Source organism: Phyllostomus discolor, chromosome 2 (assembly GCF_004126475.2).
Source record: "Phyllostomus discolor isolate MPI-MPIP mPhyDis1 chromosome 2, mPhyDis1.pri.v3, whole genome shotgun sequence".
Lineage (NCBI taxonomy): Eukaryota > Metazoa > Chordata > Mammalia > Chiroptera > Phyllostomidae > Phyllostomus > Phyllostomus discolor.
The window spans coordinates 196,898,040-196,921,755 of record NC_040904.2 but is presented as its reverse complement, the minus strand read 5'-3'; the positions used below and the strand labels follow the sequence as shown (position 1 = coordinate 196,921,755).

Below are 23,716 nucleotides of genomic sequence, written 5' to 3'. Positions count from 1 at the left end.
TATGCTTTATATGTAAATATGTAAGTGCCCATATAATTACATATGCTTATGAATATATAAAACTGAATTATCAACAGTTTTTCTAGTCACATAAGCTCATCCAAAGCTAACTACTTATATACACAATTTATTGTGAAAAGATCACACATACTGTTCACTGTAACCACACATTTGAAAGTCTAATGTCCTTATGATATGTGGCTTTGAAACTTCCTTCTGCTAAATAGAAGCTCAGTATTACAAACATTAAGTTTTTCACGTAGGCTCTTGTAATGCTCTGTGCTCAGAAACAGCACAGCCCTTGTGCTGCGTCATAATGTTCACTGCTCTCGTTCTTCCATCGACTCTGAGCGCCTGGAGCACAGGGGACGTGTGCTCTTCTCCCTCTGTTTTTTGTTGTGGTAAAATATATACAACACGAAAACATCATTTTAAGCATTTTAAAATACATATTTCAGTGACATGAAGTACATTCACCTGGTCCATAACTGATACCCAATGAACATTTGTTGGACAACTTTCTGAATGAATGAATTGATGTCTTATAATCATACAGTAAGTAATCTCTCTCTTTCTCTCTCCATATATATATAAAAGCCTTCAAGTTTAACAGGCCCAGTAGATACGTCTATGTTTGATCCAGCAATGGACATAAGCCCTATGTCTGACATTGCGACAGCTATTAAACTGAGAAGACTGCAGAGAAAGGCCAAGCACATCCTATTTAACTGGCTGGATCACTACAGATTTTCACTGGGTCAGTTACAGAACTCACTGTGTTGCTGCACGTACCTGTTCCCATCATTGAGACTTCCAGAAGACCAACATTTCAATGCTTCTTCCAAGGTTCCCGAGGAGGCATTTGGAAATTGTAAAGCATTATACCTATAGAATCTTACCCTTGGTCCAGGTGATTGGCCACAGCAAGAAAATTTAAGGAGCCAAGCTTAATTTTAACCTTACTTTATGTGGGCTTCTGTCTACAGACACCTTATTTAATATGTATTGTTGATACACTAACACTGAGCCCATGGCCCACAGCACTGTAACTCATGCCTGAACGAAACTTACATAACACGTATTTTCTCCATAAGGCAAATCAAAACTTCTTGTGCTTTGGAACTAGATAGCCCCTCAGTACTAAACCTGTGGGCTATTTTTAAATGATAAAATCACCAACAAAAAATGCAAAAATGTGTAAAACATGGCACTTCATAGACCACATGAAGGACACTTGTTTACAGCATGAGGGTGGAAACAAGAAGGCAGAGCATCGCTTTGTTCAGCCACAAACATTGACCTGGGGTTACAAATACATTTCAGAGAGTAGGCAAATTCACAAACACAGAACCTGCAAATAATTAGCATTCATTGTATGCTAAATCCAAAAGGCAAGCTTCTCCATTTGAGGAGGTAGTTTGCTACTTACTGTGGTACACGGCAGAGCTTCCCAAAGGAAAGGCCCTTTGGACACAGGAACTGAGAAACGGAAATCCTCTGTCCTCAGGGGAGCAGGTGGGCTGAGGTGGTCGAGCGCCTGGGGTAGCTGATTCTGCCTACAAGGAGCCTACTAAATCTATCACAACATGCATACAAGTGTCTCATGATTTCTTTTCCTATCATATTTTCATGATAAGCATCTACATGTATTGGGCTTTACAGTTCACATTCTGCTGCTTCCTGAAAAGAGGTTGGCAAGCACAGTGTAAAAGCACCATCTTCAGAATCAAATCGATCTGTTCAAATCCCGGTTCTGCCTCTTTCTAGCTCCGTGAACTTGGACGTAGCTGTGATATCATGAAAATAAGACTACTCGCCTCATTAGAGCCCTTAATTCAATGGGATAATACATTTAAAGTGGGTGGCACATTACCTGGCACAAGATAAGCACAGATAATCAAACTCTAGCCTAGATATTTCCCTTGTTTGTTACCTAGATGCTATGTATACTCAGGGAAGACCACAAAGTGCACTTAAAATAAAGGGACCAACAGAAAGGCACAGTGGTGAAGGAGTGCCCAGGTTATTGCAGCCGATTGACCCAGCCTACGCTGACCTTGGTCCACTAAGGGTTTTCAGCGCAGCGTACTCTGTTTACATTTCAGGACTAGAATCCCTGCACATGAGCAGAGTGCCCAAGCTCCCACAACAAGTGGTCAGGAAACAAAAAGTCTCACCAGCAGAACTTCCTCTGAAACAAAGTGCAAAGGAAAAAGATGAGAACAGAGAATATCTTCTAAACCGAAATACCTTCGTAAGACTGAAGGGGGTCTTTAAGCCTCCACCTCTCCCTCGCATCCAAAGGGCCCCAGCCAGCCATCAGCACTTCAGGTAACCAGCCTCATTTGTCTTAATAATTCACAGCAAGCTTATGTTTGGAAAGGCTTTAGGTGCAAGTTTCATTCAGTCGGCGCACCAACGCCGAGCAAGGCGTGCTGTCACGTCGCTTCACACCACAGTTGTCTCTAAGCAGGCCGGGTGAATGTGTGCTGCTAACATGCTCTCCATCAGAAATCTTTCCGGGACAAACTTACATGCCTAGATTCAAGCATTTGAGCTCTCTCCAACCTGCTTCCGAAGAGGCTATACCCATTTAGCAGAGGAATTCAGATCAATCAGGAACCAAGACACAATTTGTTTTCACCACTTTAGTAAAAACCTGTTTGAAACCTAACTCTATGCTGAAAATCCCTGGCTCTAGGTTTGGGGTGATAGATGAAGGTCAGGATGTACTGCTTCCCCTGCCTTCTCTTGCCAGTTCTCCTGAGAGAACATTTTCTTCGCCCATATAAAAAGCCCAGTCTTCTACACACGTGTACCTCTGGGAATAGCTGCCTCACAGGGATGCTTCCTACCTCAGACAGAGAAGGCCCCGGTGTCATCTCCATCCCGGCAGCATGGGGAGAGGAGGGCACTGGAGGAGCGGGTTGGTCTCTTCACTGAGTGGCTGCATTTGGAAGCCACAGGAGAAGCCCTGCCCCCTCCTGCCACATGTACTGCAGACATGCTGGGTAGACATCAGCCAAGACCCCCGGGAGCTGAGAATCCCTAAAGCTCCCAATCCTGTTATTGCTTCAGTGACATTTGGTGAAGACAATAAACTTAAAGAAAAGTGGTAAATACCATGAGGAAAACCTTTCCTGTATTGGAAGCATCATCAGCAGATTTCACTAATGCCTCTAAACAAGCAGTGCCACCACTCAGCTGGCCATGGCATTAATTCATTCAATCAGAAATTGTCACTTACCACCTACAGGTATGTGGGCACATCAGCCATATGAAGTCTTGGTCCCTGTCCTCCAGGGGCTTCGAGTTGGCAAGGAGAGATACGAATGTATGCCATTCATCAATGGGAAATCAGGAAGCAGATGCTATTGGAGCAGCATAGATAGACTGAAGAAGTTTTGTGGAGGGAGAGATTTCTTTTATTAAAAAGGACTGTTTTTCAGGAGCCTTTGAATGGGATCTTGAGTGATGGGGAGAATTTGGATATGCCTATAGAGAAAAAGGGGTAATCCAGGTGGAGAGATGCATGATAATAATAAGACTTATAATGTCAAGGATGGTTAACATGTAATACTTACTTGAGCACTTACTAGACACTAGACATCATGCTAGACATTGTACTTTTAGGATTCCATTTAACATTCATGGCACACCTAAAGGGTAACTATGAATAATCCCATGGTGTCCTCTCTACCCACAAATCACCGCTGGCGAACAGCAGTGCAGGGATGTGAGCAAAGGCACGTAGGGAGGATGGTGCAGGGAAATCAGAGGAATGCTGAGAAGTCTGGCTTTGCTGGCACTTAGAATGTGGGAGGCAGGATAGGCAGGGTTGGGGCCCAGTCAATGGGGAGCCTTGACTCCAAGCCAGAGCTGGTCACAAGTAACAAAATTAACCAAATCCTTTAAAACCTGCCATGATGAAGCAAGCAGACACTGTGCAAGGCAGCTCTAAAATGCTGGTGGGGCATACACATACAATGTGACATGCTATCTTTCTCTTTGACTGTATTTTCATTGCAACCAAAAAAAAGGGGGGAGGATTTAATACAATTCTTAAAAATAACAACAATAATAAATATAACATGGCCACTTTGGTTCTTTGGTACTTCTTAGAATGATGTTCTTTCTGTCCTTTCTGTTCTTCCAATGTGATTCCTCTTATTACTTTTCTAGGCTTTCTCTTCCTACTGAGGGCAGGGATGCATGGTTTGCTTCCCACCTGGTCTGTCCCGTGGTCCTAAGGAGGATTCTGTGTGGGAAGGAAGGGGACTCATGCCGATGTAGCACTTACAGCATTCCTGAGGTGACCGACCTGGAGTATGATTACCTGATCAGCGAGCAGCTCTCTTCCATCGACCAGATTGTTATAGTCTGTGTGTTCTCAGCTTTGGAAAAGGACAATACAATACAAGAAGTGGCCGAAGTGTATAGGGAACAGAACAGAACTAGAAGCATGCCTTGCATTCAGGTGAGTGTCACGTGCATAAAGACAAATGGTGAACTAATGTTGACTTGCATGGTATATCTTAATGTATTTCTTCACAAAGGCTCATGGGAAGAATTCCCACCCCCCAGCCCTTTTATTTGAGGTATGACCTTGATATAGGATAGGTCACAAATCTTAAGGGTACATAGCTTAATAAATTTTTATATATGTCTATATCTGTATAATTACCACCCAGATCAAGATATAGAATATTTCTAGGCCCCCAAAAGCTTCTTCTTGACCCTTCTCAGTCAATAATCCACCCACCTACCCACACCCAGGTAACCCCTATTCTGACTTTTCTCACCATAATCAGTTTTTCTGTTCTAGACTTTCCTATACATGGGACCACACAGTGTGCATGTTTCAAAACACACAGTGCATTTTTATGCCTCTTCCGCCAGAGAATGGGAATGGTAAATACCAGGCATGCCAATGCCCTCCCATTCTGCATCCATGGCAGACATTACCAATCCACCATTCTTTTTGGTTGAGCCTAGACTGGGCCTTATGCCCTTCCTCTGATTTCCACCCCAAGTAACCACAACCAGTAGATCTAAGTGGGCATTCGTAAAACCTCTTCTGCCTAATAGCATTTACTTGCCCTCAACACATTTAATAAGTCTTTCTGTCTTATCAGTTCTATCACGGTGACATTTTCTCCTATTCATCCCTTGTTTTTGATCCCATTGCTTCTGCTTATCTTAGGCCTTTATCACCTCCCACCTGATTTTCTCCAACAGGTTCTCTGATTTTTCTGCCTCTTGTCTTAGTCCATCTGATATTTCCTACATATTGCAGGGAGTTCTCTTTAATATCCAAATGTGACTGCATCATTCTGCTTAAAACCCTCTAAGGACTTCTCTTCAGGTCAAGTCCAAGTTCCTTGCCTGACATGGAGGGCCCACTCCCATTGGGGCTCTTGCCACTCTCCATGTTCTGTGGTCCCCCTGTTCCAACGCCAGTGATAGCCCCAGGGGGTGCTCTAAAGAATGCTTATAGAGCCTCAGGTCTTATTCTGCATCAAGCTGCAGCATGTGAAAGCTGAGAGCCTGGGCCCCATCACCCTTTGCTGACCTGCTCTCAATATGTTGCCTTTCAGGATGTTGCCCTGAATATGCCCTGATCTTATTTTAAGGGATGTTATATTATTTGCTACAGGCCTGGTATACTCTGTATAAAGCACAATGTGAAAATTCTCTCTGGCCCTGGCCAGGTAGCTCAGCTGGTCAGAGCATCATCCCAATATGCCAAGGGTGCAGGTTCGATCCCCAGTCAGAGCACATATAAGAAGCAACCAGTGAATGTATTAACGGATGGAGCAACAAATCCATGTCTCTCTCTCTCTCTCTCAAATCAATCAATATTTTTTTAAAGGAAGAAAAAATTGTCTCTCTAAATGAGAAACTAGACAGCTTTCCTTCCCAGGAGGATCTGGCTTGTGTCCTCTTCCCTCATAATGAGATTTCGGGGGCCCAGCTGGGCTTCTCTTTTCACTTGGCCTTAAAGTAAGGAGCAAAGTTTTAGACTGAACTACACAATAGGGTAAAAATTATTGGCCATTTATCCGAAGCCCATTCCTTCTTTTGGATCTAGAGCTTCTGTTTATATTGAAATTTTCTCATCATGATTTTTATAACTTAGAATTTTCTGTTACACTATACTTCTTTCCTTCAAACCACCTCGGGCCTTTTACTAAAAAGGCGGAACATAAAGGAACAAACCAGTTTAAAATGTAAATTTTAACTAAGGAAATAGTATTTTGTCCAGCAGAGTTCAGAGCAACCTTGCAGGGAGGTGACATGACATTTGTAACTTTGAAAGGTGAAGAGGTTCTGGGGGAAACGGCCTGGGCACCCTGTGCTTCCAAGAAGTAGGTTCTGTTTTAGATCATTAAAAGAAAAGAAACGATCCTATCTATACGAGAGACCCTAAAGGGACACAAATCAGAATGGGGAGGGATATAAAACACAGAAACTCACCCGAGAACTTCAGTCTCCAGCAAAAGGGTTGCCTGGCCTTCATTCTCTGTCATCCCACCTAACCAGGGAGCCGTGGCCTCCTGCATAGCACGGAAATTGCTGAGCCGTATTTGGAAAGCTGAGCATTAGTGGGAATTCACTGGACGCTTTGGTGGAAGCTTCAGGGGTGTGGACCAAGCTCCTAAAGGGGTGGCCTGAGCCCCGGAGGGTTGCGGTGGGTTCTGGGAGCACAGGTTCGGGGAGTAGTTGCCTAGCCCTCCCAGCCTGCTTTGAAGCTGGATTTCTCTGCCAATAAACAGGAAGGTTTTTGATGGCAGGATAATGCCTTGCTCACAATTCTAGCCCCAGTGCCTACCACGGGCCTGGCACATGGCTAACACTTAAAAGATATTCGTCAGATGGATAAATGACCAATAAGTGAGTGAGTGATTCTTCAGCCCGAGGTTCAGCCATGGGAGTGCATGGTCACTGCTAATTCTTTCTTAGTCCCGTGGGAGGTGCTTCTGGGAGTGTGAGCTTGTGGACTGAGCTAGGTCTCCCCCGAAAAGAGAGACAAGCTGAGTGGATGGGAGACCAAGATCTAAATCAGGAGTCTGACCCCTCCTTGAAGTGACAACAATATACATTAAATCCCAAGGGCTCCGCCACTCCCACGCCTCCCGTCTAATAGACATTCTGTAAATGTTTGCTGAACTGATCAGAAATGGCAAAGTCAGAATAAGATCAATAGAGCAAAGACCTATTGAATGCCTGCTGTGTTTACCTGGAATATTCTTTAATTCCCAAAAGAACCCTAAGTGACTGGCTTTCTGCATTTGAGTGCATTGAGCTCAGGCCAGTTACCGAGACAGAGGACAGTCGGTCACTTGCCCGAGATTCCTCAGTTAGAAGCAGTGGGGCTGGGTCCAGACCACGGAGCCGCACTTAGGAGCCACACTCCTCAGCAGCACTCCACACCGCACAGCACAGCAGTGTGGAGCAGGCACACCAGTGCCTTAGGGGGCAAGAGTGGAATCCAATGAGATGACTGGATTGGGAGGAACGTGCTACACTTAGGCATGTGAGGGAAGGAGGTGAGGAGAGGGCTTTGTATGTATTTAGTAGACATAAATAGTCATTAAAATCATGGGGTACCTGAGGAGCATGTAAAGAGAGTGAAGGGCAGGATGCAAGGCCGGAGATTTCAGGATAGTAGATATTTAGAGATCAAGTAGAGAAAAAGTTGTGCCTGACAAAGACCAGGATGGAAGACATAGAGGAAGAACCCAGGAGGGAGTTTAAGGAGGGAGGGCTGTTCAGTAATTTCCAATGCCACAAAGAGGTCAAGTAATACAAGAAACACAAAATGTCCCCTGCGTTGGCAATACAGAGGTCTTGGGGGAGCTGATGAAGGCATTTCCAAGAGAGTGGTGGGGATAGTCTAGACTTTTTGTTTCAAAGACATAAATACTACTGAATAGAGCAAAGGATTCGTTGCCTGGGATTCAATGTCCTCACCACTTCTTATCTTTCTTTTTTAAAAGAGTTGTTCGGATTCCTTTCGGTTTCTCAAATACAACATCATCTCTGCATCTAAATTCACCGGCAGCCGTTGTCCACTTCTGGTTCAAAGGCACAACGTCATTCCAGGAATTTTTTTGGTAAGTGCCTGAGACACGTGATGTAACCGACTGTGGTGTGTGGCGCTGGCATGGCGCAGCGATCGGCCCTGGAGCGCACGGGAGGCTGGAACAGGCCGGCTCACATCACAGCCTTCTGGGGTTCCTTCCCCCCTGCCTACAGATCTTCGTATAACCACGGGTCTTCCAATAACTGTAGGGTTAGCGCTATGGTTTAAATTGAATTCTTGTATTTAAGAAGCCTATACCCTAATTGAGGAGGTAAGATATATAATATCCATAATTTAAGACTGAATAGAGTAACTGCCATAAATGAGACAGCCCAGTCTGGTAGAGAAAACATGAACTTTGAAAACAAACAGACCTGAATTCAAACCTTGGTTCTACTACTTGCTTTACTGTGTGACCGTGGGCAAATTACTAAGCCTCTCTGGGCCTCTTTGCTCCCTTACAAAAGGGGGAAATGATAACCAATGTATACAGTTGTAAAAATTCAGTGAGATAATGTGCGTAAAGCACTTGTTTCAATTCTTGGCAGCTCGTGGGCACTAATGTTAATTTCCTTCCACCAATTTTTCTACTCAGCAAATGTTTATTGAATGTCCGCTCTGTGCCAAGCACAGTACTGGGTACCAAGGATACAAAAATAAAAAAGCTACAGTCCCTCCGACAAGGAGCTCCTAGTCCAATAGGGAGAGCTGCAGCCTGAGGCCTCTTGTGGTATGTGAGCTGGGCTCTACAGGTGGGAGGGATTTTGATAGAAAGAGGTGAGAAGAGAGAAGTTCCAGAGAGAGGGAATATTATTAGTGAAGGGAAAGGTCTGGAGCACAAGGTACCTGGAGACGTGGATTCCAGTCCTGCGCCTTCCACTGTAACCAGGTATGTGTTCGAGTTTAACCGCAACCGCAACCGGAAGTGGAGAGGACTGGGTGAGATCAGCCGCCCCCAACCCAGGCTGCCGCCTTCGGTGCATGAACAAAGAAGTGATTTCTTGTCCTCTCCCTAGAACGATTCAATCAGAATTTGTGGGGGTGAGACCCAGCACTCTCTTTACGTCAACTTAATTATGATACATTTTACACGCACTCCAGTGCACTCACTTCTGAGTGTGCGGTTCTGATGACTTTGACAAATGTACGCACCTGTGTAACCACCTCCACAATCAAGGCAGAAAACGTTGCGGTCACCCCAAAAGGTTTCCCATGGCCCGCTCGCGGTAAGTCTGTCCAGCCTCATCCCAGGCAACCCCTGATCTGCTTTCTGTCACTACAGCTTCAGTTTGCCGGCTCGAGACTCTCATCTAAAAGATTTGTACTTTTCTCTGGCTGTTTGAGCTAGCAGTGTTTTCAAAAAGTCTTCCCTGGATCATTTTAATGAGAAGCAATGGACTGGCTGATATTTCACAACTGGCTTAAAAAATACGATGATGTCATGTGCTTGTCCAGAGGAACTTTATGAAAGTTGCTTTTCAGGAACAACAAGGACTGCTGCTGGAATAATTACGATAGTGCTAACGCTAACATTTATGGAGCTTTTTTCCAGGTGCCCAGGCACTGGGCTAAGTTATTCATTTGTGTTTTCTTGTCTAAATCCCCACAGCGAGCCAGAAGGTGGGTACTAATATTATCCCTGATAATAGAGGTGGAAACTGAGACTTTAGAGAAATTAAGTAACCTGTCGAAGGGCAAGAAGCTAGCAAGGAGTGGGGTCAGCATTCAAACCCAGGCTTTCTCATGATACACGGAGACTTTGCTTTTAATTGTAAGATTCTGCAAAACCTCCTACAAGGTGAAGCCTCAGCTCTCACTAGTGCCGAGATGCTTGAGGAGGGTAATGTGACACCAGATGAAGGCTTTCAGCTTATCCATGAGTTCCAGCTGGGGAGACGAAACTCATTTAAAGGTGCATTTAGCAAGAAAAGCAAAGAGCCTCTTAGCTTAATGTGAAAAGTAAGCCAGTGTGTTACAAGTGTCAGATGACATTTGAGACAAGAAAAAGAGACTCAGGACAAATGACACCGGGCAGAGGCTACACCCGAACATGCCTTTTGAGATACACCACGTGGAGGAAGCCAGAGTAGCTCATCCACTGATTTCACTGTAGTAAACTGAGTAACTTCCTCAGATTCCAGCCCACAAACACACAAAAATCTATTTTCAGTTTTCAAAATACACATCACTGTCACTGACAACAATGAACAATGAGTCTCATTCTGTGGGAAGGAAGTCTTCCCACAGTACCTGGCAGGTGATCAAATATCACCCCATTCCTGCAAGCCTGTTTGATCCTGTGAGTCTTGGCAGACTCACTTGGCTGGTTTACAGTTTGTGCTTCCTATACATTTACTGGTGGTTAAAAAAGAAAAGGAAAGAGAGCATCAGCACAACGGAAGTGTGTGCCCTCCTTCCCTAGCACTCATCTGTGATATCCAAATCAAAGGCTTGTCAGCTGAGGTCCTCCCAGGTCCCTGTAAGAGAATATTAACAATTAGCTGTGACCACCTAAAATAAACAGGTTCCTCTTCCAACACTGGCTGTCAAGCCAAAAGCAATGCTACGGCCCCAGCCTGCGTTATATGTGTCCACTGGGTGACAGTGTTGATCCATTTGGAATAAATGTGCTTTGTCCCTGGGCCAGAAAACTCTGGGAAAGATTGCAGCCAGATGGCATTCTGAGGGCCTTGGGGACCGGCTCTGCCTTTCTTCGCGGAGCAAGGCAGAAAGATTCTGTTTTCTTTGCCTATAAAGGGAAAATGTAGGTGAACCGCTCTGATGTGACCATGTTGGGCTGGATTTCTGCGGGCCAAACAGTACAGAGAATGAATGGGTATGATTGTCTGTAATAAATGAGCCTGCATTTTCCTGATAATTTAACAAAGACAAAAAGCGTGCAAAGAACATTGTGAAAACTAAGTTGAAAATGTATTTCAGCTGTTCGCTTCAATGCATTAGGATGCATCAATTCTTTAACCAAGGTGTTCATTTTTATATACATGGACTGGCGTCTGGGATGTGCGTTACCCAGGGCTCTGAAGGTGGGACAAGACTGTCTTTGTGGAATGTTCTTTACAGATTGCCAGGTCATGGTTTTTACCTTATTCTGCTGGTTCTGACGTGATTTCGGTGTTCAGGAGACAGGAGAAATAGACAAGCAAGAATAAATAACTACAGTAAAATTCCACGTGATCAGTGGCGTTGTAGAACAGAACTGGCCCTTCTGCTTCTTGCCACCATTCTTTGTGGGATCCGTTATGCTGGCCCAAATTTTATTGGTGGATGGCAGCATCCAGGAGAAGGGGGAGCTAATGCTCCAAAGGCCCTGCTCCTCAGTGGCACGTAGGTCACAGATTATCTAGAGCAAGACCGCAAGATACTGTGGGTTAAGTGTTTCAGGGTCATGCTGGGAGCTGATTAGTTGGAGGTGAGGTAATGAATCATTTCTGCCTGTCTTGAGGACAGTTCTGAGGTCTATTCTGGGGTCCCTCTGTCTCGTCTCTTGTCTCTTGGGAGCGTAGCCAGGGGCTTGTTTCACCTTAGGGCTCAGGAAGTGAAACATAAATTGAGATGTTATCTTTAGTCTGCCAGAGGTCTGGGCTGCTGTCTTCTGCTGCCTTAGGGGCTGCTGATTATCCAGGGGAAAGGCTGGGTCTGTTAGGGCTACATGGAGAGAAGGGTGTGCTCTCTAGAGCTAGGATTTAAAGCTGAATTGAATCAAAGCTTTAAGGACCCTAGGTTTCCATGGAAATGATGGACATGTGTTATCATAGTGCAGTAGAGGACAGGGAATGGTGGAACTGGTCACGTCCTCATTTTAAAAGGACAAAAGAATGACCTGACTGCTTCACGATGCTTTGAGAGAGCTAGTTTGGCCAATGTTTTGTCCTCCACTCCCTCTTTCCCAAGTGAAGAGGACAATGATTCAGAATATTGGGACTCTTCATTATATAGTGAATAATAAAGTCATGTTAATGTGAGACTCTGTTCCAAATTCTTTGAAATCAGATTGAAAGACTAACGTGGTTACCAATTTCCCATAGAAATTATGCCCCCAAACATTTTTAGTATCTAAGGGTTTTTCCCCTTGCTTTATTTGGTCTGTCCTATTTGTGCTGCTAAGTTAGCACATTTATATTTTATTAAACTTACCTTTACAAAGGTTTTGGGTTATTATTATTATTTTTTCGATATTTAAAAATACACGGAAACTGAAGTAGTATTCTCTTCAGCAGTTCTACTTGAGTCCCGAGGTTAGAGATACAAACAGGCTGCCTGGCTGCATGCAGAAGGGATCAGCCTCACTCCCCGGGACTCACACTGACTCTGAGCAACAAAGAACAAAGGGCCAGAGGAGCCAGGACATGACGCCTTTGAGCTGTGAGTGACTTCCGTGTCTGCTCTCTGGACACGTCCAGGCCTTTCTGGGCTGTCTCTACTACCACACCCAGAGAGCAGGGGCCTGGTTACAGCAAACTGGAACCACAGCATCTTGGTATTTTCTTTAGATCAAAGTCTTTTTGGGCATTACATTTCTTTTCTTTTTTTTTCCTCAGTTAAAACCTTTATTCTCTCTTTATGATAAGTGTACTTTCTCTAGCTCTACCCTGTAGGACGAGGGTTAGCAAAATTTTTTATTAAGTATTTTTTATTGATTATGCTATTATAGATGTCCTGTTTTTTCCCCTCTGCCCCCCTCCGCCCGGCACATCCCCATTCCCTCCAGCAATCCGCCCCCCCCACCTTAATTCATGTCCATGGGTCGTACATATGAGTTCTTTGGTTTTTCCACTTCCTACACTATTCCCAACGTCCCTTGGTCTCTTCTGTACCCACCAACCATTCTTCTTATTCCCTGCACCTTTTCCCCCATTCGCCCTCTTCCCCCTCCCTGCTGACAGCCGTCCATATGATCTCCATCTCTATGACTCTGCTTCTGTGCTAGTTGCTTGCTCAGTTTGTTTCTGGTTTTTGTTTTTTTTTTCTTTTTGGATTCCACTATTGGTAGTTGTGAGCTTGTTGTCATTTTACTATTCATAGTTTTGATCTTCTTCTTTTCCTTAGTTAAGTGTCTTCAACATTTCATACAACAAGGGCTTGGTAATAATGAACTCCTTTAGTTTTACCTTGTCTGGTAACCACTTTATCTGCTCTTCCATTCTAAATGATAGCTTTGCTGGATAGAGTAAACTTGGATGTAGGTCCTTGCCTTTCATGTCTTCGAATACTTCTTGCCAGTCCCTTCTGGCCTGCAAGGTTTCTTTTGAGAAATCAGCTGATAGTCTCATGGGGCCTCCTTTGCAGGTGACTCATTTCTTTTCTCTTGATGCTTTTATATTTTTCTCTTTATCTTTAACCTTTGGCATTTTAATTATGATGTATCTTGGTGTGACTCTCTTTGGGCCCACAGAATCCTAGAATGTCCACAAACCCACCCACTCCAGTGTAGCAACTAGGAGGGCACCAGATGTTTTTGGGAAGTGGAGGAAGTGACTGGAAATGGGGCAAGAGCTGAGCAAGTGGCATTGTTCCCTCTCTGACCCCTTGTCCACATACAGTGCCACAATGCAGCGAAGTGGGTTCCCTGCCCTGGTGAATAGCTAAGGCCCTACCGCTTACAATGTAACATGTGTGCCAAGCATGGGAATCAAAGCAGCTCTACCTAATACACAGACATACAGGGAGGCTGCCAAAATGAAGAGACAGGGAGATAAGGCCCAAATGAAGGAATAGATCAAAACTCCAGAAAAAGAACTAAGCAACATGCAGGTAGCCAATCTATCAGAGGCAGAGTTCAAGGCACTGGTGATCAGGATGCTCAGAGAAATGATTGAGTATGGTCACAAAATAGAGGAAGAAGTGAAGGCTATACAAAGTGAAATAAAGAAAAGTATACAGGGAACCAGCAGTGAAGAGAAGAAAGCCAGGACTCAAACCAATGATTTGGAGCAAAAAGAAGAAATAAACATTCAACTGGAACAGAAAGAAGAAACAAGAATTCAAAAAATGAGGAGAGGCTTAGGAACCTCTAGGAAAACTTTAAATATACCAGCATCTGAGTCATAAGGGTGCCAGAAGGAGAAGAGGAAGAGCAAGAAATTGAGAACTTATTTGAAATAATAATGAAAGAAAACTTCCCCAATTTGGTGAAGGAAATAGACATGCAAGTCCAGGAAGCTCAGAGAGTCCCAACCAGGTTGGATATTAAATTTCTTTAGTGTGCTTTTTCCTTCCCAACAGCTCATGGTTTTCTCCTTTGACATTGCATTGGACTCAAATTTAGTACGTGACTAATAATAACTTCCATTAAGGAACCTGTTTTCATTTGTAAAGCACTCAGTATATCTCATCTTATTGAATTCTTATAACCATTTTGTGAGGTCCACACGTCAAAGGTCATTTACCTCTTCCTCCATAGCAAAGCTGAGTTTGAGAAGTGGCTTACAAAGATTACATACGCAGCTAATCAGTCCTGGGGGTGGGCTGGCAACTTCCAGTCCCACACTCTTTCTGCTACACATCAGAAACTAAGGGGAGGGAAACTAAAGTGACACAGCCACTGTGGAAAACTATGGTGGTTTCCCCCAAAATTAAAAACAGAGTTCTCATATCATCCAGCAACCCCACTCCCGGGTACATACACCCGAAAGGACTGAAAGCAGGGCCTCGAGCAGATGTTCGTTTCACAGCAGCATCACTCACGACAGCCAAAAGGTAGAAACAGCCCAAACACCCATCGGCGATGAATGGATACACTAAATGTGGTCTATGCATACTGTGAAATATTATTCGGCCTTAAAAAAAAAGAATGAAGTTCTTCCCTGGCTGGCGTAGCTCAGTGGATTGATCGCGGGCTGTGAACCAAAGTGTCGCAGGTTCGATTCCCAGCCAGGGCACATGCCTGGGTTGCAGGCCATGACCCCCAGCAACCGCACATTGATGTTTCTCTCTCTCTCTCTTCCTCCCTTCCCTCTCTAAAAATAAAAAATAAAAAATAAAAAAAATAAATAAATGAAATCTTTTAAAAAAGAATGAAGTTCTGATAGACACTGTCCCATGAATGAACCTTGAAGACGTTATGCTATGTGAAATAAGTGAGACACAAACGGGCAGATACTGCATAACTCCACTCAGGTGAGGAACTTAGAATAGTCAAATTGTTAGAGTCAGAAACAGAACAGCGCTTACCAGGGGCTGGAGGCGGGGAGAAGGTGGAGGACGTGGAGTTCTCGCTTAAACAGTACCTGCAGAGTTTCGATTTGTGATGCCGAGAAAGTTGTGGAGGTGTGTGGTGGTGATGGTTGCACAACAATGGGAATGTACTTAATGCCACTGAACTGTACACTTAAAAATGGCTAAAGTGGTTAATTTTGTCATGTATATTCTACCACAATAATAATGACAAGTAAGAAGTAGGGAGGCAGGGTAGGAAAAGCAGCAAACCTTGCTTCTAGTTCTGGTTCTACCGCTGACTTGTTGGGTGTCCACAGATAACTAACCTCTCTAGTCCTCAATTCTTTATCTGTAAAGTGAGGAGGACTCAATTAGATGATCTCTAGGTATCCTTCCAACTCTAATAGCCATCAGAAAAATGCATGTTCTGAGGACACATCATATCAGGATTTGACTGGGGTCCTACCTGAAGGTCAAACACTTGTTGAAAAGGCATATTTCTCATAGGAGGAAAACTAACATTCACTATGGTTTTCAGAAATGAATGTTAGAGTTGTCAGCCTTATTAAAAAGCAGAGGCCCACAGGAAGACGTCCAGACAAAAGGTGTAGGTGCCTTCTCACTTAACAAGGAAGGTCCAGGCACCAAGTAGAGTCTGGAGAAACTACAGAATAATGTTGGTGCAGCTAATTATCTCAAATTTGGTGGGTAAAAATCAATCTGTTATGCAAATATACTTTATAATTTTAGGTAAACAATTATCATTTTAATGAATGCAATTTCTGATTATAAATATTTATGATCTCAAGGATACACATTAATGGTCCTTAGAATCTTTTTTTGTTTTTTAAGATTTTATTTATTTATTTTTAGAGAGGGAAGGGAGGGAGAAAGAGAGAAACATCAATGTGTGGTTGCTGGGGGCCGTGGCCTCCAACCCAGGCATGTGCCCTGACTGGGAATCGAACCTCCGATGCTTTGGTTTGCAGGCCATGCTCCATCCACTGAGCTACACCAGCCAGGGCTAGAATCTTTTTTTAAAAAATATTTTATTTATTTATTTTTTTAGAGAGAGGGGGAAGGAGAAGGAGAGGGAGAAAAATATCGATATGAGAAACATCAATCAGTTGCTCCTTACACACACCTGAATTGGAGACCAGGTCCCCAATCCAGACATGTGCCCTGACCATGAATTGAACCATTGACCTTTTACTTTGCTTTGCATTGTGGGATAGTGCCCAACCAACTGAGCCTCACTGGTCAGGGCTCCTTGAAACCTTTAGGAAAAACCTTTGTATATCACCAGAAAGCTCTTTGCCCTTTGTAACAAACGGCCTGAGAAACCCAACTTCATAATAACAAGCTACAGAATAAGTATAAACTTTATGGTAGCTTATATGTAAATATTTATAAGCATTTTTCTTTCAAAAGTTGTTTAATTTTGTTCAAATTAATTTTGTTCAAGATCCCTATCATTTAGCCGAAGAATCCTTTTTTAGTATAACTCTTTACATTCCACAGACCTAGTGTTCCATGTAACATATCATCTGGGCTTCTGCTTGGGAGCAGGAAGTGCAGATGGTTCTGATGGTCTGTCACAGTCGCGGTCCCTTCCTGTGGCTTGCTTCAACAATGATTTGTAGCTGGTGTTGAATTAGAGAGAACATGGGACTTCGAAGTTTTCCTCCTCACTAAAAACCAGAAAGGGGAAGGATAAAATGCAAATAAGAAAAGTAATTATTTTGATCTAGATTGTGAAGGAGTCATGAGACTTTCTGTGGAAAGTATCCACAGACTACGTTTCCGGTGGAAGCCCCTCCTGGAACCTCGAGTCCTCTGTGAACTCTCCACACACTCACTCTTTCCCACAGATTGAGCAACTACCCCTGGATACTAGCGACACACAGCTCTCCATCACCGGTCCAGACTTCTCACCGTGGCCTTGGACCCATAGACCCAAGTGCCTCCTGGTAGTTGGAGGCGGGGGCAACCAATCACCCTGTTGTCCCATTTCCAGGTTCTGAGTTTAGAGGCATATTTGAACAGCTTACACAGCTTCTACCTGCATCCCTAAGATAAAAACGTTCCTGTTGAAAGACTAAGTGGAAAGCCAGTGCCTACCAAGGAAGTATGAAAAGCTAGTATGAGACTAATGTTTCTTACCCTTTCTGGAAAAACTGTATGGTTCTGTGCTTTAAAAGCTAACCTAGTTTAGTAGCCAGTTTTTAAAAACGTGAAGCAGTGTAGTGATCCATTTTTTATATTTGATGAAATGAGGTCATAAGCTTTGAGGTCAGAAACTTGACTTTGAATCCCAGCTCTTCTTTTTGTGGCTTGCCTCAGTTTCCTCATCTGTAAATTGGGGAGACAATCACCACTGTTGGGGGATTATGAGGATTAAATGAGTTAGCATATCAACAGGACCTAGATTTGATGACTGGATTTCATTTTTCACCTGTTTGATGCTCACGAGGCTGATGTGAGAATGTGTCTTCTACTGAACATGTGTATTCAAATGAGAATGTATGTTCAAGGAGAAATGTATACAAAAACTATCGATAAAACAAAAATTCTACAAGTTATCATTAGTATTTCGAGGAATGGGAGTTACACTCGCATGTGGGTATGGAACTCAGTGTTAAAGACTTTGACTAGTGATGGTGGTGGGTGGGGATGGTGTGTGTGTGTGTGTGTGTGTGTGTGTGTGTAGCAAAGGTAAGGGGCTGTATGTGGAGCTCCTGGTCTATTGTGTTTGGCACTACCTGAACCACAGCCTTTCCCTCCCTCTTCACCTTACCTTTTCCTAAGCCAATAGTCCTTAAACCTGATTGTCCACCTATGGAGCTCTAAAAACTATAAGCCTCACCCCTGGAGATTCTTAGTCAGTAGATCTGGGTGGAACCTAAGTATCTAGTTTTTTAATAGACCCTGGAGTGATTTTTATAGGCAACCAAAAGATTAAGAGTGGGTCACGGCACTTGGCCTCTAGGAAGAGAGAGCAGCTCATCTCAGGTCTGCTTTCTTTTCACCTACACTCGCTCTAGGTGCTCTCACCCAGTCTGTGGCCTTAAAACCCCCGATATGCCGATGACTCCCACAGTGGTGTCCCTGTGTGCAGTGCTTGCCCTGAGCTCCAGGTCCCTCTTATCTCCAGCCCAATCTCTCACTCTAGTAAATAGGCATTTGACTGAACTTATTTTCTCCTAAAACCTGCTCTTCCCCATGTCTTTCTCAGTTCAGGAAGTGGCCCTTACCCACTTTTACTGACTAAAAATATAGAAATAAATCTTGACTTCCCTTTTTTCTTACCCAACTTACAATCCAGCTGCCAATCCTAAAGCCTCTATCTTCTTAACACATCCAGATTTTATTTGCCCATTTTATTCACGCCAGGCATCGCCCTCCCTTCACTGGTCTCTCTGCTGTTGCCCGCTACTGCTCCACAGTGATCTTTATAAAGCCTAACTCAGGTTACAGCTCTGCCCTGCTCAGAACCCTCTAATGGGGGCTCCTCACACTTGAAATAAAATCCTGGATCCTTTCTATGGACCGCAGGACTTCTGTAATCTGGCCTCCGGCTCCTTTGCTTCCATTGCCCGTGGGCTCCCGCCGCTCCGGCCTCCTCGCTGTTCTCCCCCAGAGCCTTTACCCACGGTGCTTGCTTCGCTGGTGGTTCTCCAGGTAGTTGCACAGTTTATTGTCTCACTAGATCGATGTCAGCCCTCAGTGGCCTCCCCTTTTTGTGCTATCTGAAAGAGCACTTTTCACACTCCATCGCTTACCCTGCTTTATTGGGTTCATAGCACTCACCACTATGTGACACCTTATCCATCCACTCACTGCTTTATTATCTGATCCCCTCACTGGGGCAGGGACTTTGTCCGTTTTGTTCATTTCTGCATCCCAAGGCCAGAAAAAACAGTAGCTGTCAATAAATGCAGGGTGGGACAAAAGGAGGTTAACAGTTGTTCATATGAAAAATAACACCAATAATTAATGAGTAATAATAATGCGAGGATAATCATGCACTCACCACTGTAAACCTTTTTGCCCCGCCCTGCATTGTTTGGACTGAGTGAATAAACATGTGTCTTTCCAACAGAAATGTCAAACCCTGTTTTTACTTTGCTTTGTCCCTTTCACTTATCAACCCAGCCTTTGACAAGCCCCAGGCTTTTCCACAAGGCAGGAATTCCCCAACAAAAAGATAAGTACTGCAGACCCAAAAGAAAAAGAGTATAGTTTCTGAGAATCGTACCTTTTCATTCTCTGAGGGAATGTGGCTGTTTTCCTTTCACATATTATACAAGGAAATGTAGGAATATGTGAGGATATTTTCACATATTATACAAGGAAATGTATAATATCCTCACATATTATATACTTCCTGAGGCTTCAGAAAGACCACACGACTAAAAGGGGGAGCTGAGATTTGAACCCAGGTTTCCTGACTTGTAGTCCAAAATGGGGACAAGAGTTTCTGCTGGCAGCATTGGCATACAGTGGCTAGCTAGGCAGGGTAAAAAATTGTCTTCCCTTTGTTTTTCTGTAAAAGAGACTTTACAATTCCTGGGAAGAGAGTAGTTTGGAGATCTTTACTTAATCTACTAACACATATCCCCTTTCTAGTCTCCACTGAGTTTTCGTCTGAAAGTGTCGTGGGGCATTTCATTAAGGTGAGTGGTGAGTACTTTAGAGGAGTCCTGAAGAAGTATTCTTAAGAAGTCAGAACCTCTCTCTTTGCTTTTGTTTAGTCATTAGGTCAATATTTGGTCACCACAGGGCTAATATATTTCATTTGAGAGAGCACATCAGCATCTGTTTGTTTGATTTGTTTGGAAAAGTCTTTCAACTCCACTCAGTTTAATTCCTGGAACAATGGGATAACTGGGGTGGTTTAAGGACTGAACCTCTCACCACAGCCAATCAGATAAAGTAGGACAGACTGGATCCCACAACTAGAAAAAAAGAGTATCCTTCCACAAAGTGCTTTTGCAAAAAAATCCACACACCAACTGAATGAGTAGTAAGGAATATACACATTGAGGACAGTGGCATGGGGGAGAATGTTTAAAGAAATGAAGTTTTAATACGTGAATGAACAATCCACAGAGGAACTACCTGCCCATTTAATCAACTTGTTAGAGGAATCCCATGCCTAAACTAGTACGGACTGCGGGGATTATTACGCTGGTTGAAGTGATACACAGGATTCACGTGTGTGTGAATCTGTGCCCTTGTATATGATGATTTAAACAGGAAAGTAAAACTGACAAAATGCATAGAAAAAAAACACCTAATTTGAAGTCAAATAACCTTTTTAAACTTTATAACACTTTAAAAATCTAAGTCATTTCACTTCATTGCTTAAAACCCTGCAATGGCCCCCTACCTCCAAGTAAAAGATACATTCATTACAAATTCATTAGTAGGCCTTCCTGGACCGGCCAGCCCTTCTCATGCGGCGTCAGCCAGATGCGCTCTTTGCTTCTGCATGATTCTTCTACGTGGGGTGCTGGCTCCCTCACAGCCTTCTTACCTGACTGCCTAATATGTACAGAAAAGTACTCTGCATCCTCCATCCCTTTTACTTGCCTTTATTTTCTGTATTGTATGTACCACCTCCTGACCCACCCAAACATAGGAGGTTGTTTGGTTTCCCCTCTAGCATTCAGTGAAGACAGAAGCTGTTTTGTATACAGCTCTTTCTCAGCACCAAGAACAATGCCTGGCATGCAGCACACTCAAGCCAAATGGACAGGATCACTTTTCTTAGGTTTTTTTTTTTTTTCTGTGAACGGGGGTGCGACTTACAGAATTTTTTAAAAAAGATATTATGTATTTATTTTTAGACATAGAGGGGAAGCGTGGGAGAGAGGGATACATCAATGTGTGATTGCCTCTTGTATGCCCGTACCCGGGACCTTGCCCATAACCCAGGCATGTGCTCTGACTGGGAATTGAACCAGCGACCCTTTGGTTCAAAGGCCAGCACTCAATCCAGTGAGCCACACCAGCCAGGGCAACTTATAGGATTTTAATGTATATTAGAAAATTCCAGGTTTTGAAATTCAACTGAAATTCAAACTCCACAGTTTCAGTAAGAAAAAAGTTTAATTGTGGTGTTGGGTCTGGTCACACCTTGGCCTCTGGAAATACACAAACTTAATGTTTTCCCAGTCTAACATTCTTCTGTATTTGACCAAGTTAGTTTTGCAAGAACGAAACATCGCAGCATTGCCTCCTTTTCTCTAGACCCCAGGTTTAGCCTAAGAGGTGATGGCTGGAATACACACAGACTGAAAAGCTTTCTTCTTATGTATGAACATAAACCCAAAATAACAATGAAACTGTGCACATTTTCAACTTAGAAACTACACTTCTTTTCCTCTCATACAAATACTTCATGTTTGTGTTGAAAAAATAAAACTGCCTAAAAGTCACCATTGTGTCACTGTTTAAGAGATTACCTGTTGTATTCTTCAGATCTTATAAAATATTTACATATATCACATATTGTGTAAAGTAACCTTGACATTGGCTCTCATTACCCATGTATCATAGCTTAATCTTCTAAGTTCAGGCAAGATAAGCGTCTCCATGACTAATTGTCATGGTTGCTAAAGAATAAAGCATTTCCTAGCAAGGAACCACACAGAACTCATTTCAGCCAGCCTTGGGGTTGTCCTAGATAACAAACAGGCTCTTTTGTTGCTGAAATGAACATACACAAGAAAATTCCATTCGCACAGAGGAAACCTTGTAATAGGACATCTCTTCATGATGAAAAGATTATGCATGTTATTTAGGGGGAAAGGAATAACAGGTAATCACGTTCCTTTTGAATTCTTACACCCCCTTTAAGTACTTGCATCAGATTGCTTTACAACACAAGGTATACTTGAGTTATTGGCAGATAAAGTTCTGTGTGGGAACCAGCTATACTTTTAAAAAAAACTACTATCTCCTTCCCCTGCTACCTCTTCTTATCCTTTCTAATCTCTAAAAGTTGAATGAATATTTTTCCAGCTACACACCTGTGCCTAAAAACAGGGTCTCTTGCACCCAGAACGGAAAAACTTGGCTTTGTATAGTAGAGTTTCTCTTTCTTAAGAAATAGAGAATCTGAAAATTTAGTGGTGGAGGTCTAGTCCAATTTGTAAGTCAGAATTAAGGAACATGTTTGATGCCTAGTATTACTTTGCATATAAACATTTTCTCATAGGGATACAAGATCTCCCATCAAATAAACAGCACTAATTTACATATGCTCAGGTTCTAAAAACATTCTTTAAATTTTACAGATGTACATCCAGGGAAAATTACTATTTGCCAACTTTATTTTCAATGGTTATAGCACATCTGCTAAAGACCTTCAGAAGCAAATCGTGAAGACAAGGAGTGATTACCATATGGGGTATTTCCTGCCCAGTGACTTCAGAATCCGGTAGAGTAACCAAGCACATTGTTCCTTGTCTCATGCTTTGAATTGGGAAAGCCCAGATAAGTGCCGCTTGTCAGGGATTTACTTTTGCCTTTATAAGTATGTATTTTTTGCCTCAAATCTTTTCTGGAAAGAGGCAGCTTATTTATTTAAGAGTTCAGTTCAAGGAAGGCCACTTTCTTTTTAACCAGCAGATGCTCCCAAGCTAAGCTCAGAAAGATTCAAACCAGTAACTCATTCAATTAGATGGCACCAAGGATGATCCACTGGATGCTAACTTCCTTCTTAATTCAGTTTGCCTTTTCTGGCGGGGGTGGGGGGTGGGGGGAGTCATGTAAGTCAACAAATATAACATGATGAGATCGTATCCAGTGGCTGCTGGTGAAAATGGAACTTTTAAATTTAATCTGCTGTTTTCACTATGATATGTTATCATAGGAGCCACATAAATGACCAAATAAAGCTTATACCAATGAATCCAAGGCTTTCTTGGGCAACTGCTACCTTTTGTGGGTATAGTAACAAATTCTGAAAAACACAGTGATAGAAAAATAGGGACAAAAGAAAAAAAGAAACACACAAAAAAGATAAAGAAGTGTAGGTTTTATTGGAGACTTCTTACGCTCAGGAGGAAGAACAATATTACAGACATCATATTCTTATAAAATCCTTTACAACAGTTGACAAAATTCAATAAAATAAAACACACAAAGCTATCAAAGAAAGTGCGGTGTTAAAAAAAAGTTATAATCTCAAGTTGTCAGGTAGAATAAGTAATGTAGTTCTATACAAAACATAAATAGTCAAAAAGTAAAAATTAAAATATTTCTGAAAGAATATTCTCAAATGATATTTTAAAAATACAGCTTTACACTTCAAAAGTATCTGAATTGAAGGCAGACTTTAGAAACTTACTATGTAAACAAGCTTGAACTCTGTAAAACAGTTCACAAGTTCCTATTACCTGTTCACATTTAACAATGTTAAAGGAGAGTGCAAAGCTCCCCCCC

The 23,716-nt window shown here is 42.8% G+C and overlaps 1 protein-coding gene across 1 annotated transcript; it reads left to right on the top strand.

Annotated features, from left to right (window-relative positions):
- The first annotated feature begins 3,975 nt into the window (after window positions 1–3,975).
- On the top strand, window positions 3,976–23,274 carry LOC118499157 (uncharacterized protein C3orf20-like). Its single transcript, XM_036019434.1, has 3 exons — window positions 3,976–4,477; window positions 8,001–8,117; window positions 22,567–23,274. Exons 1-3 carry the CDS (start codon window positions 4,124–4,126, stop codon window positions 22,711–22,713), a joined length of 618 nt encoding a protein of 205 aa, XP_035875327.1. The 5' UTR covers window positions 3,976–4,123; the 3' UTR covers window positions 22,714–23,274.
- The last annotated feature ends 442 nt before the right edge of the window (window positions 23,275–23,716 follow it).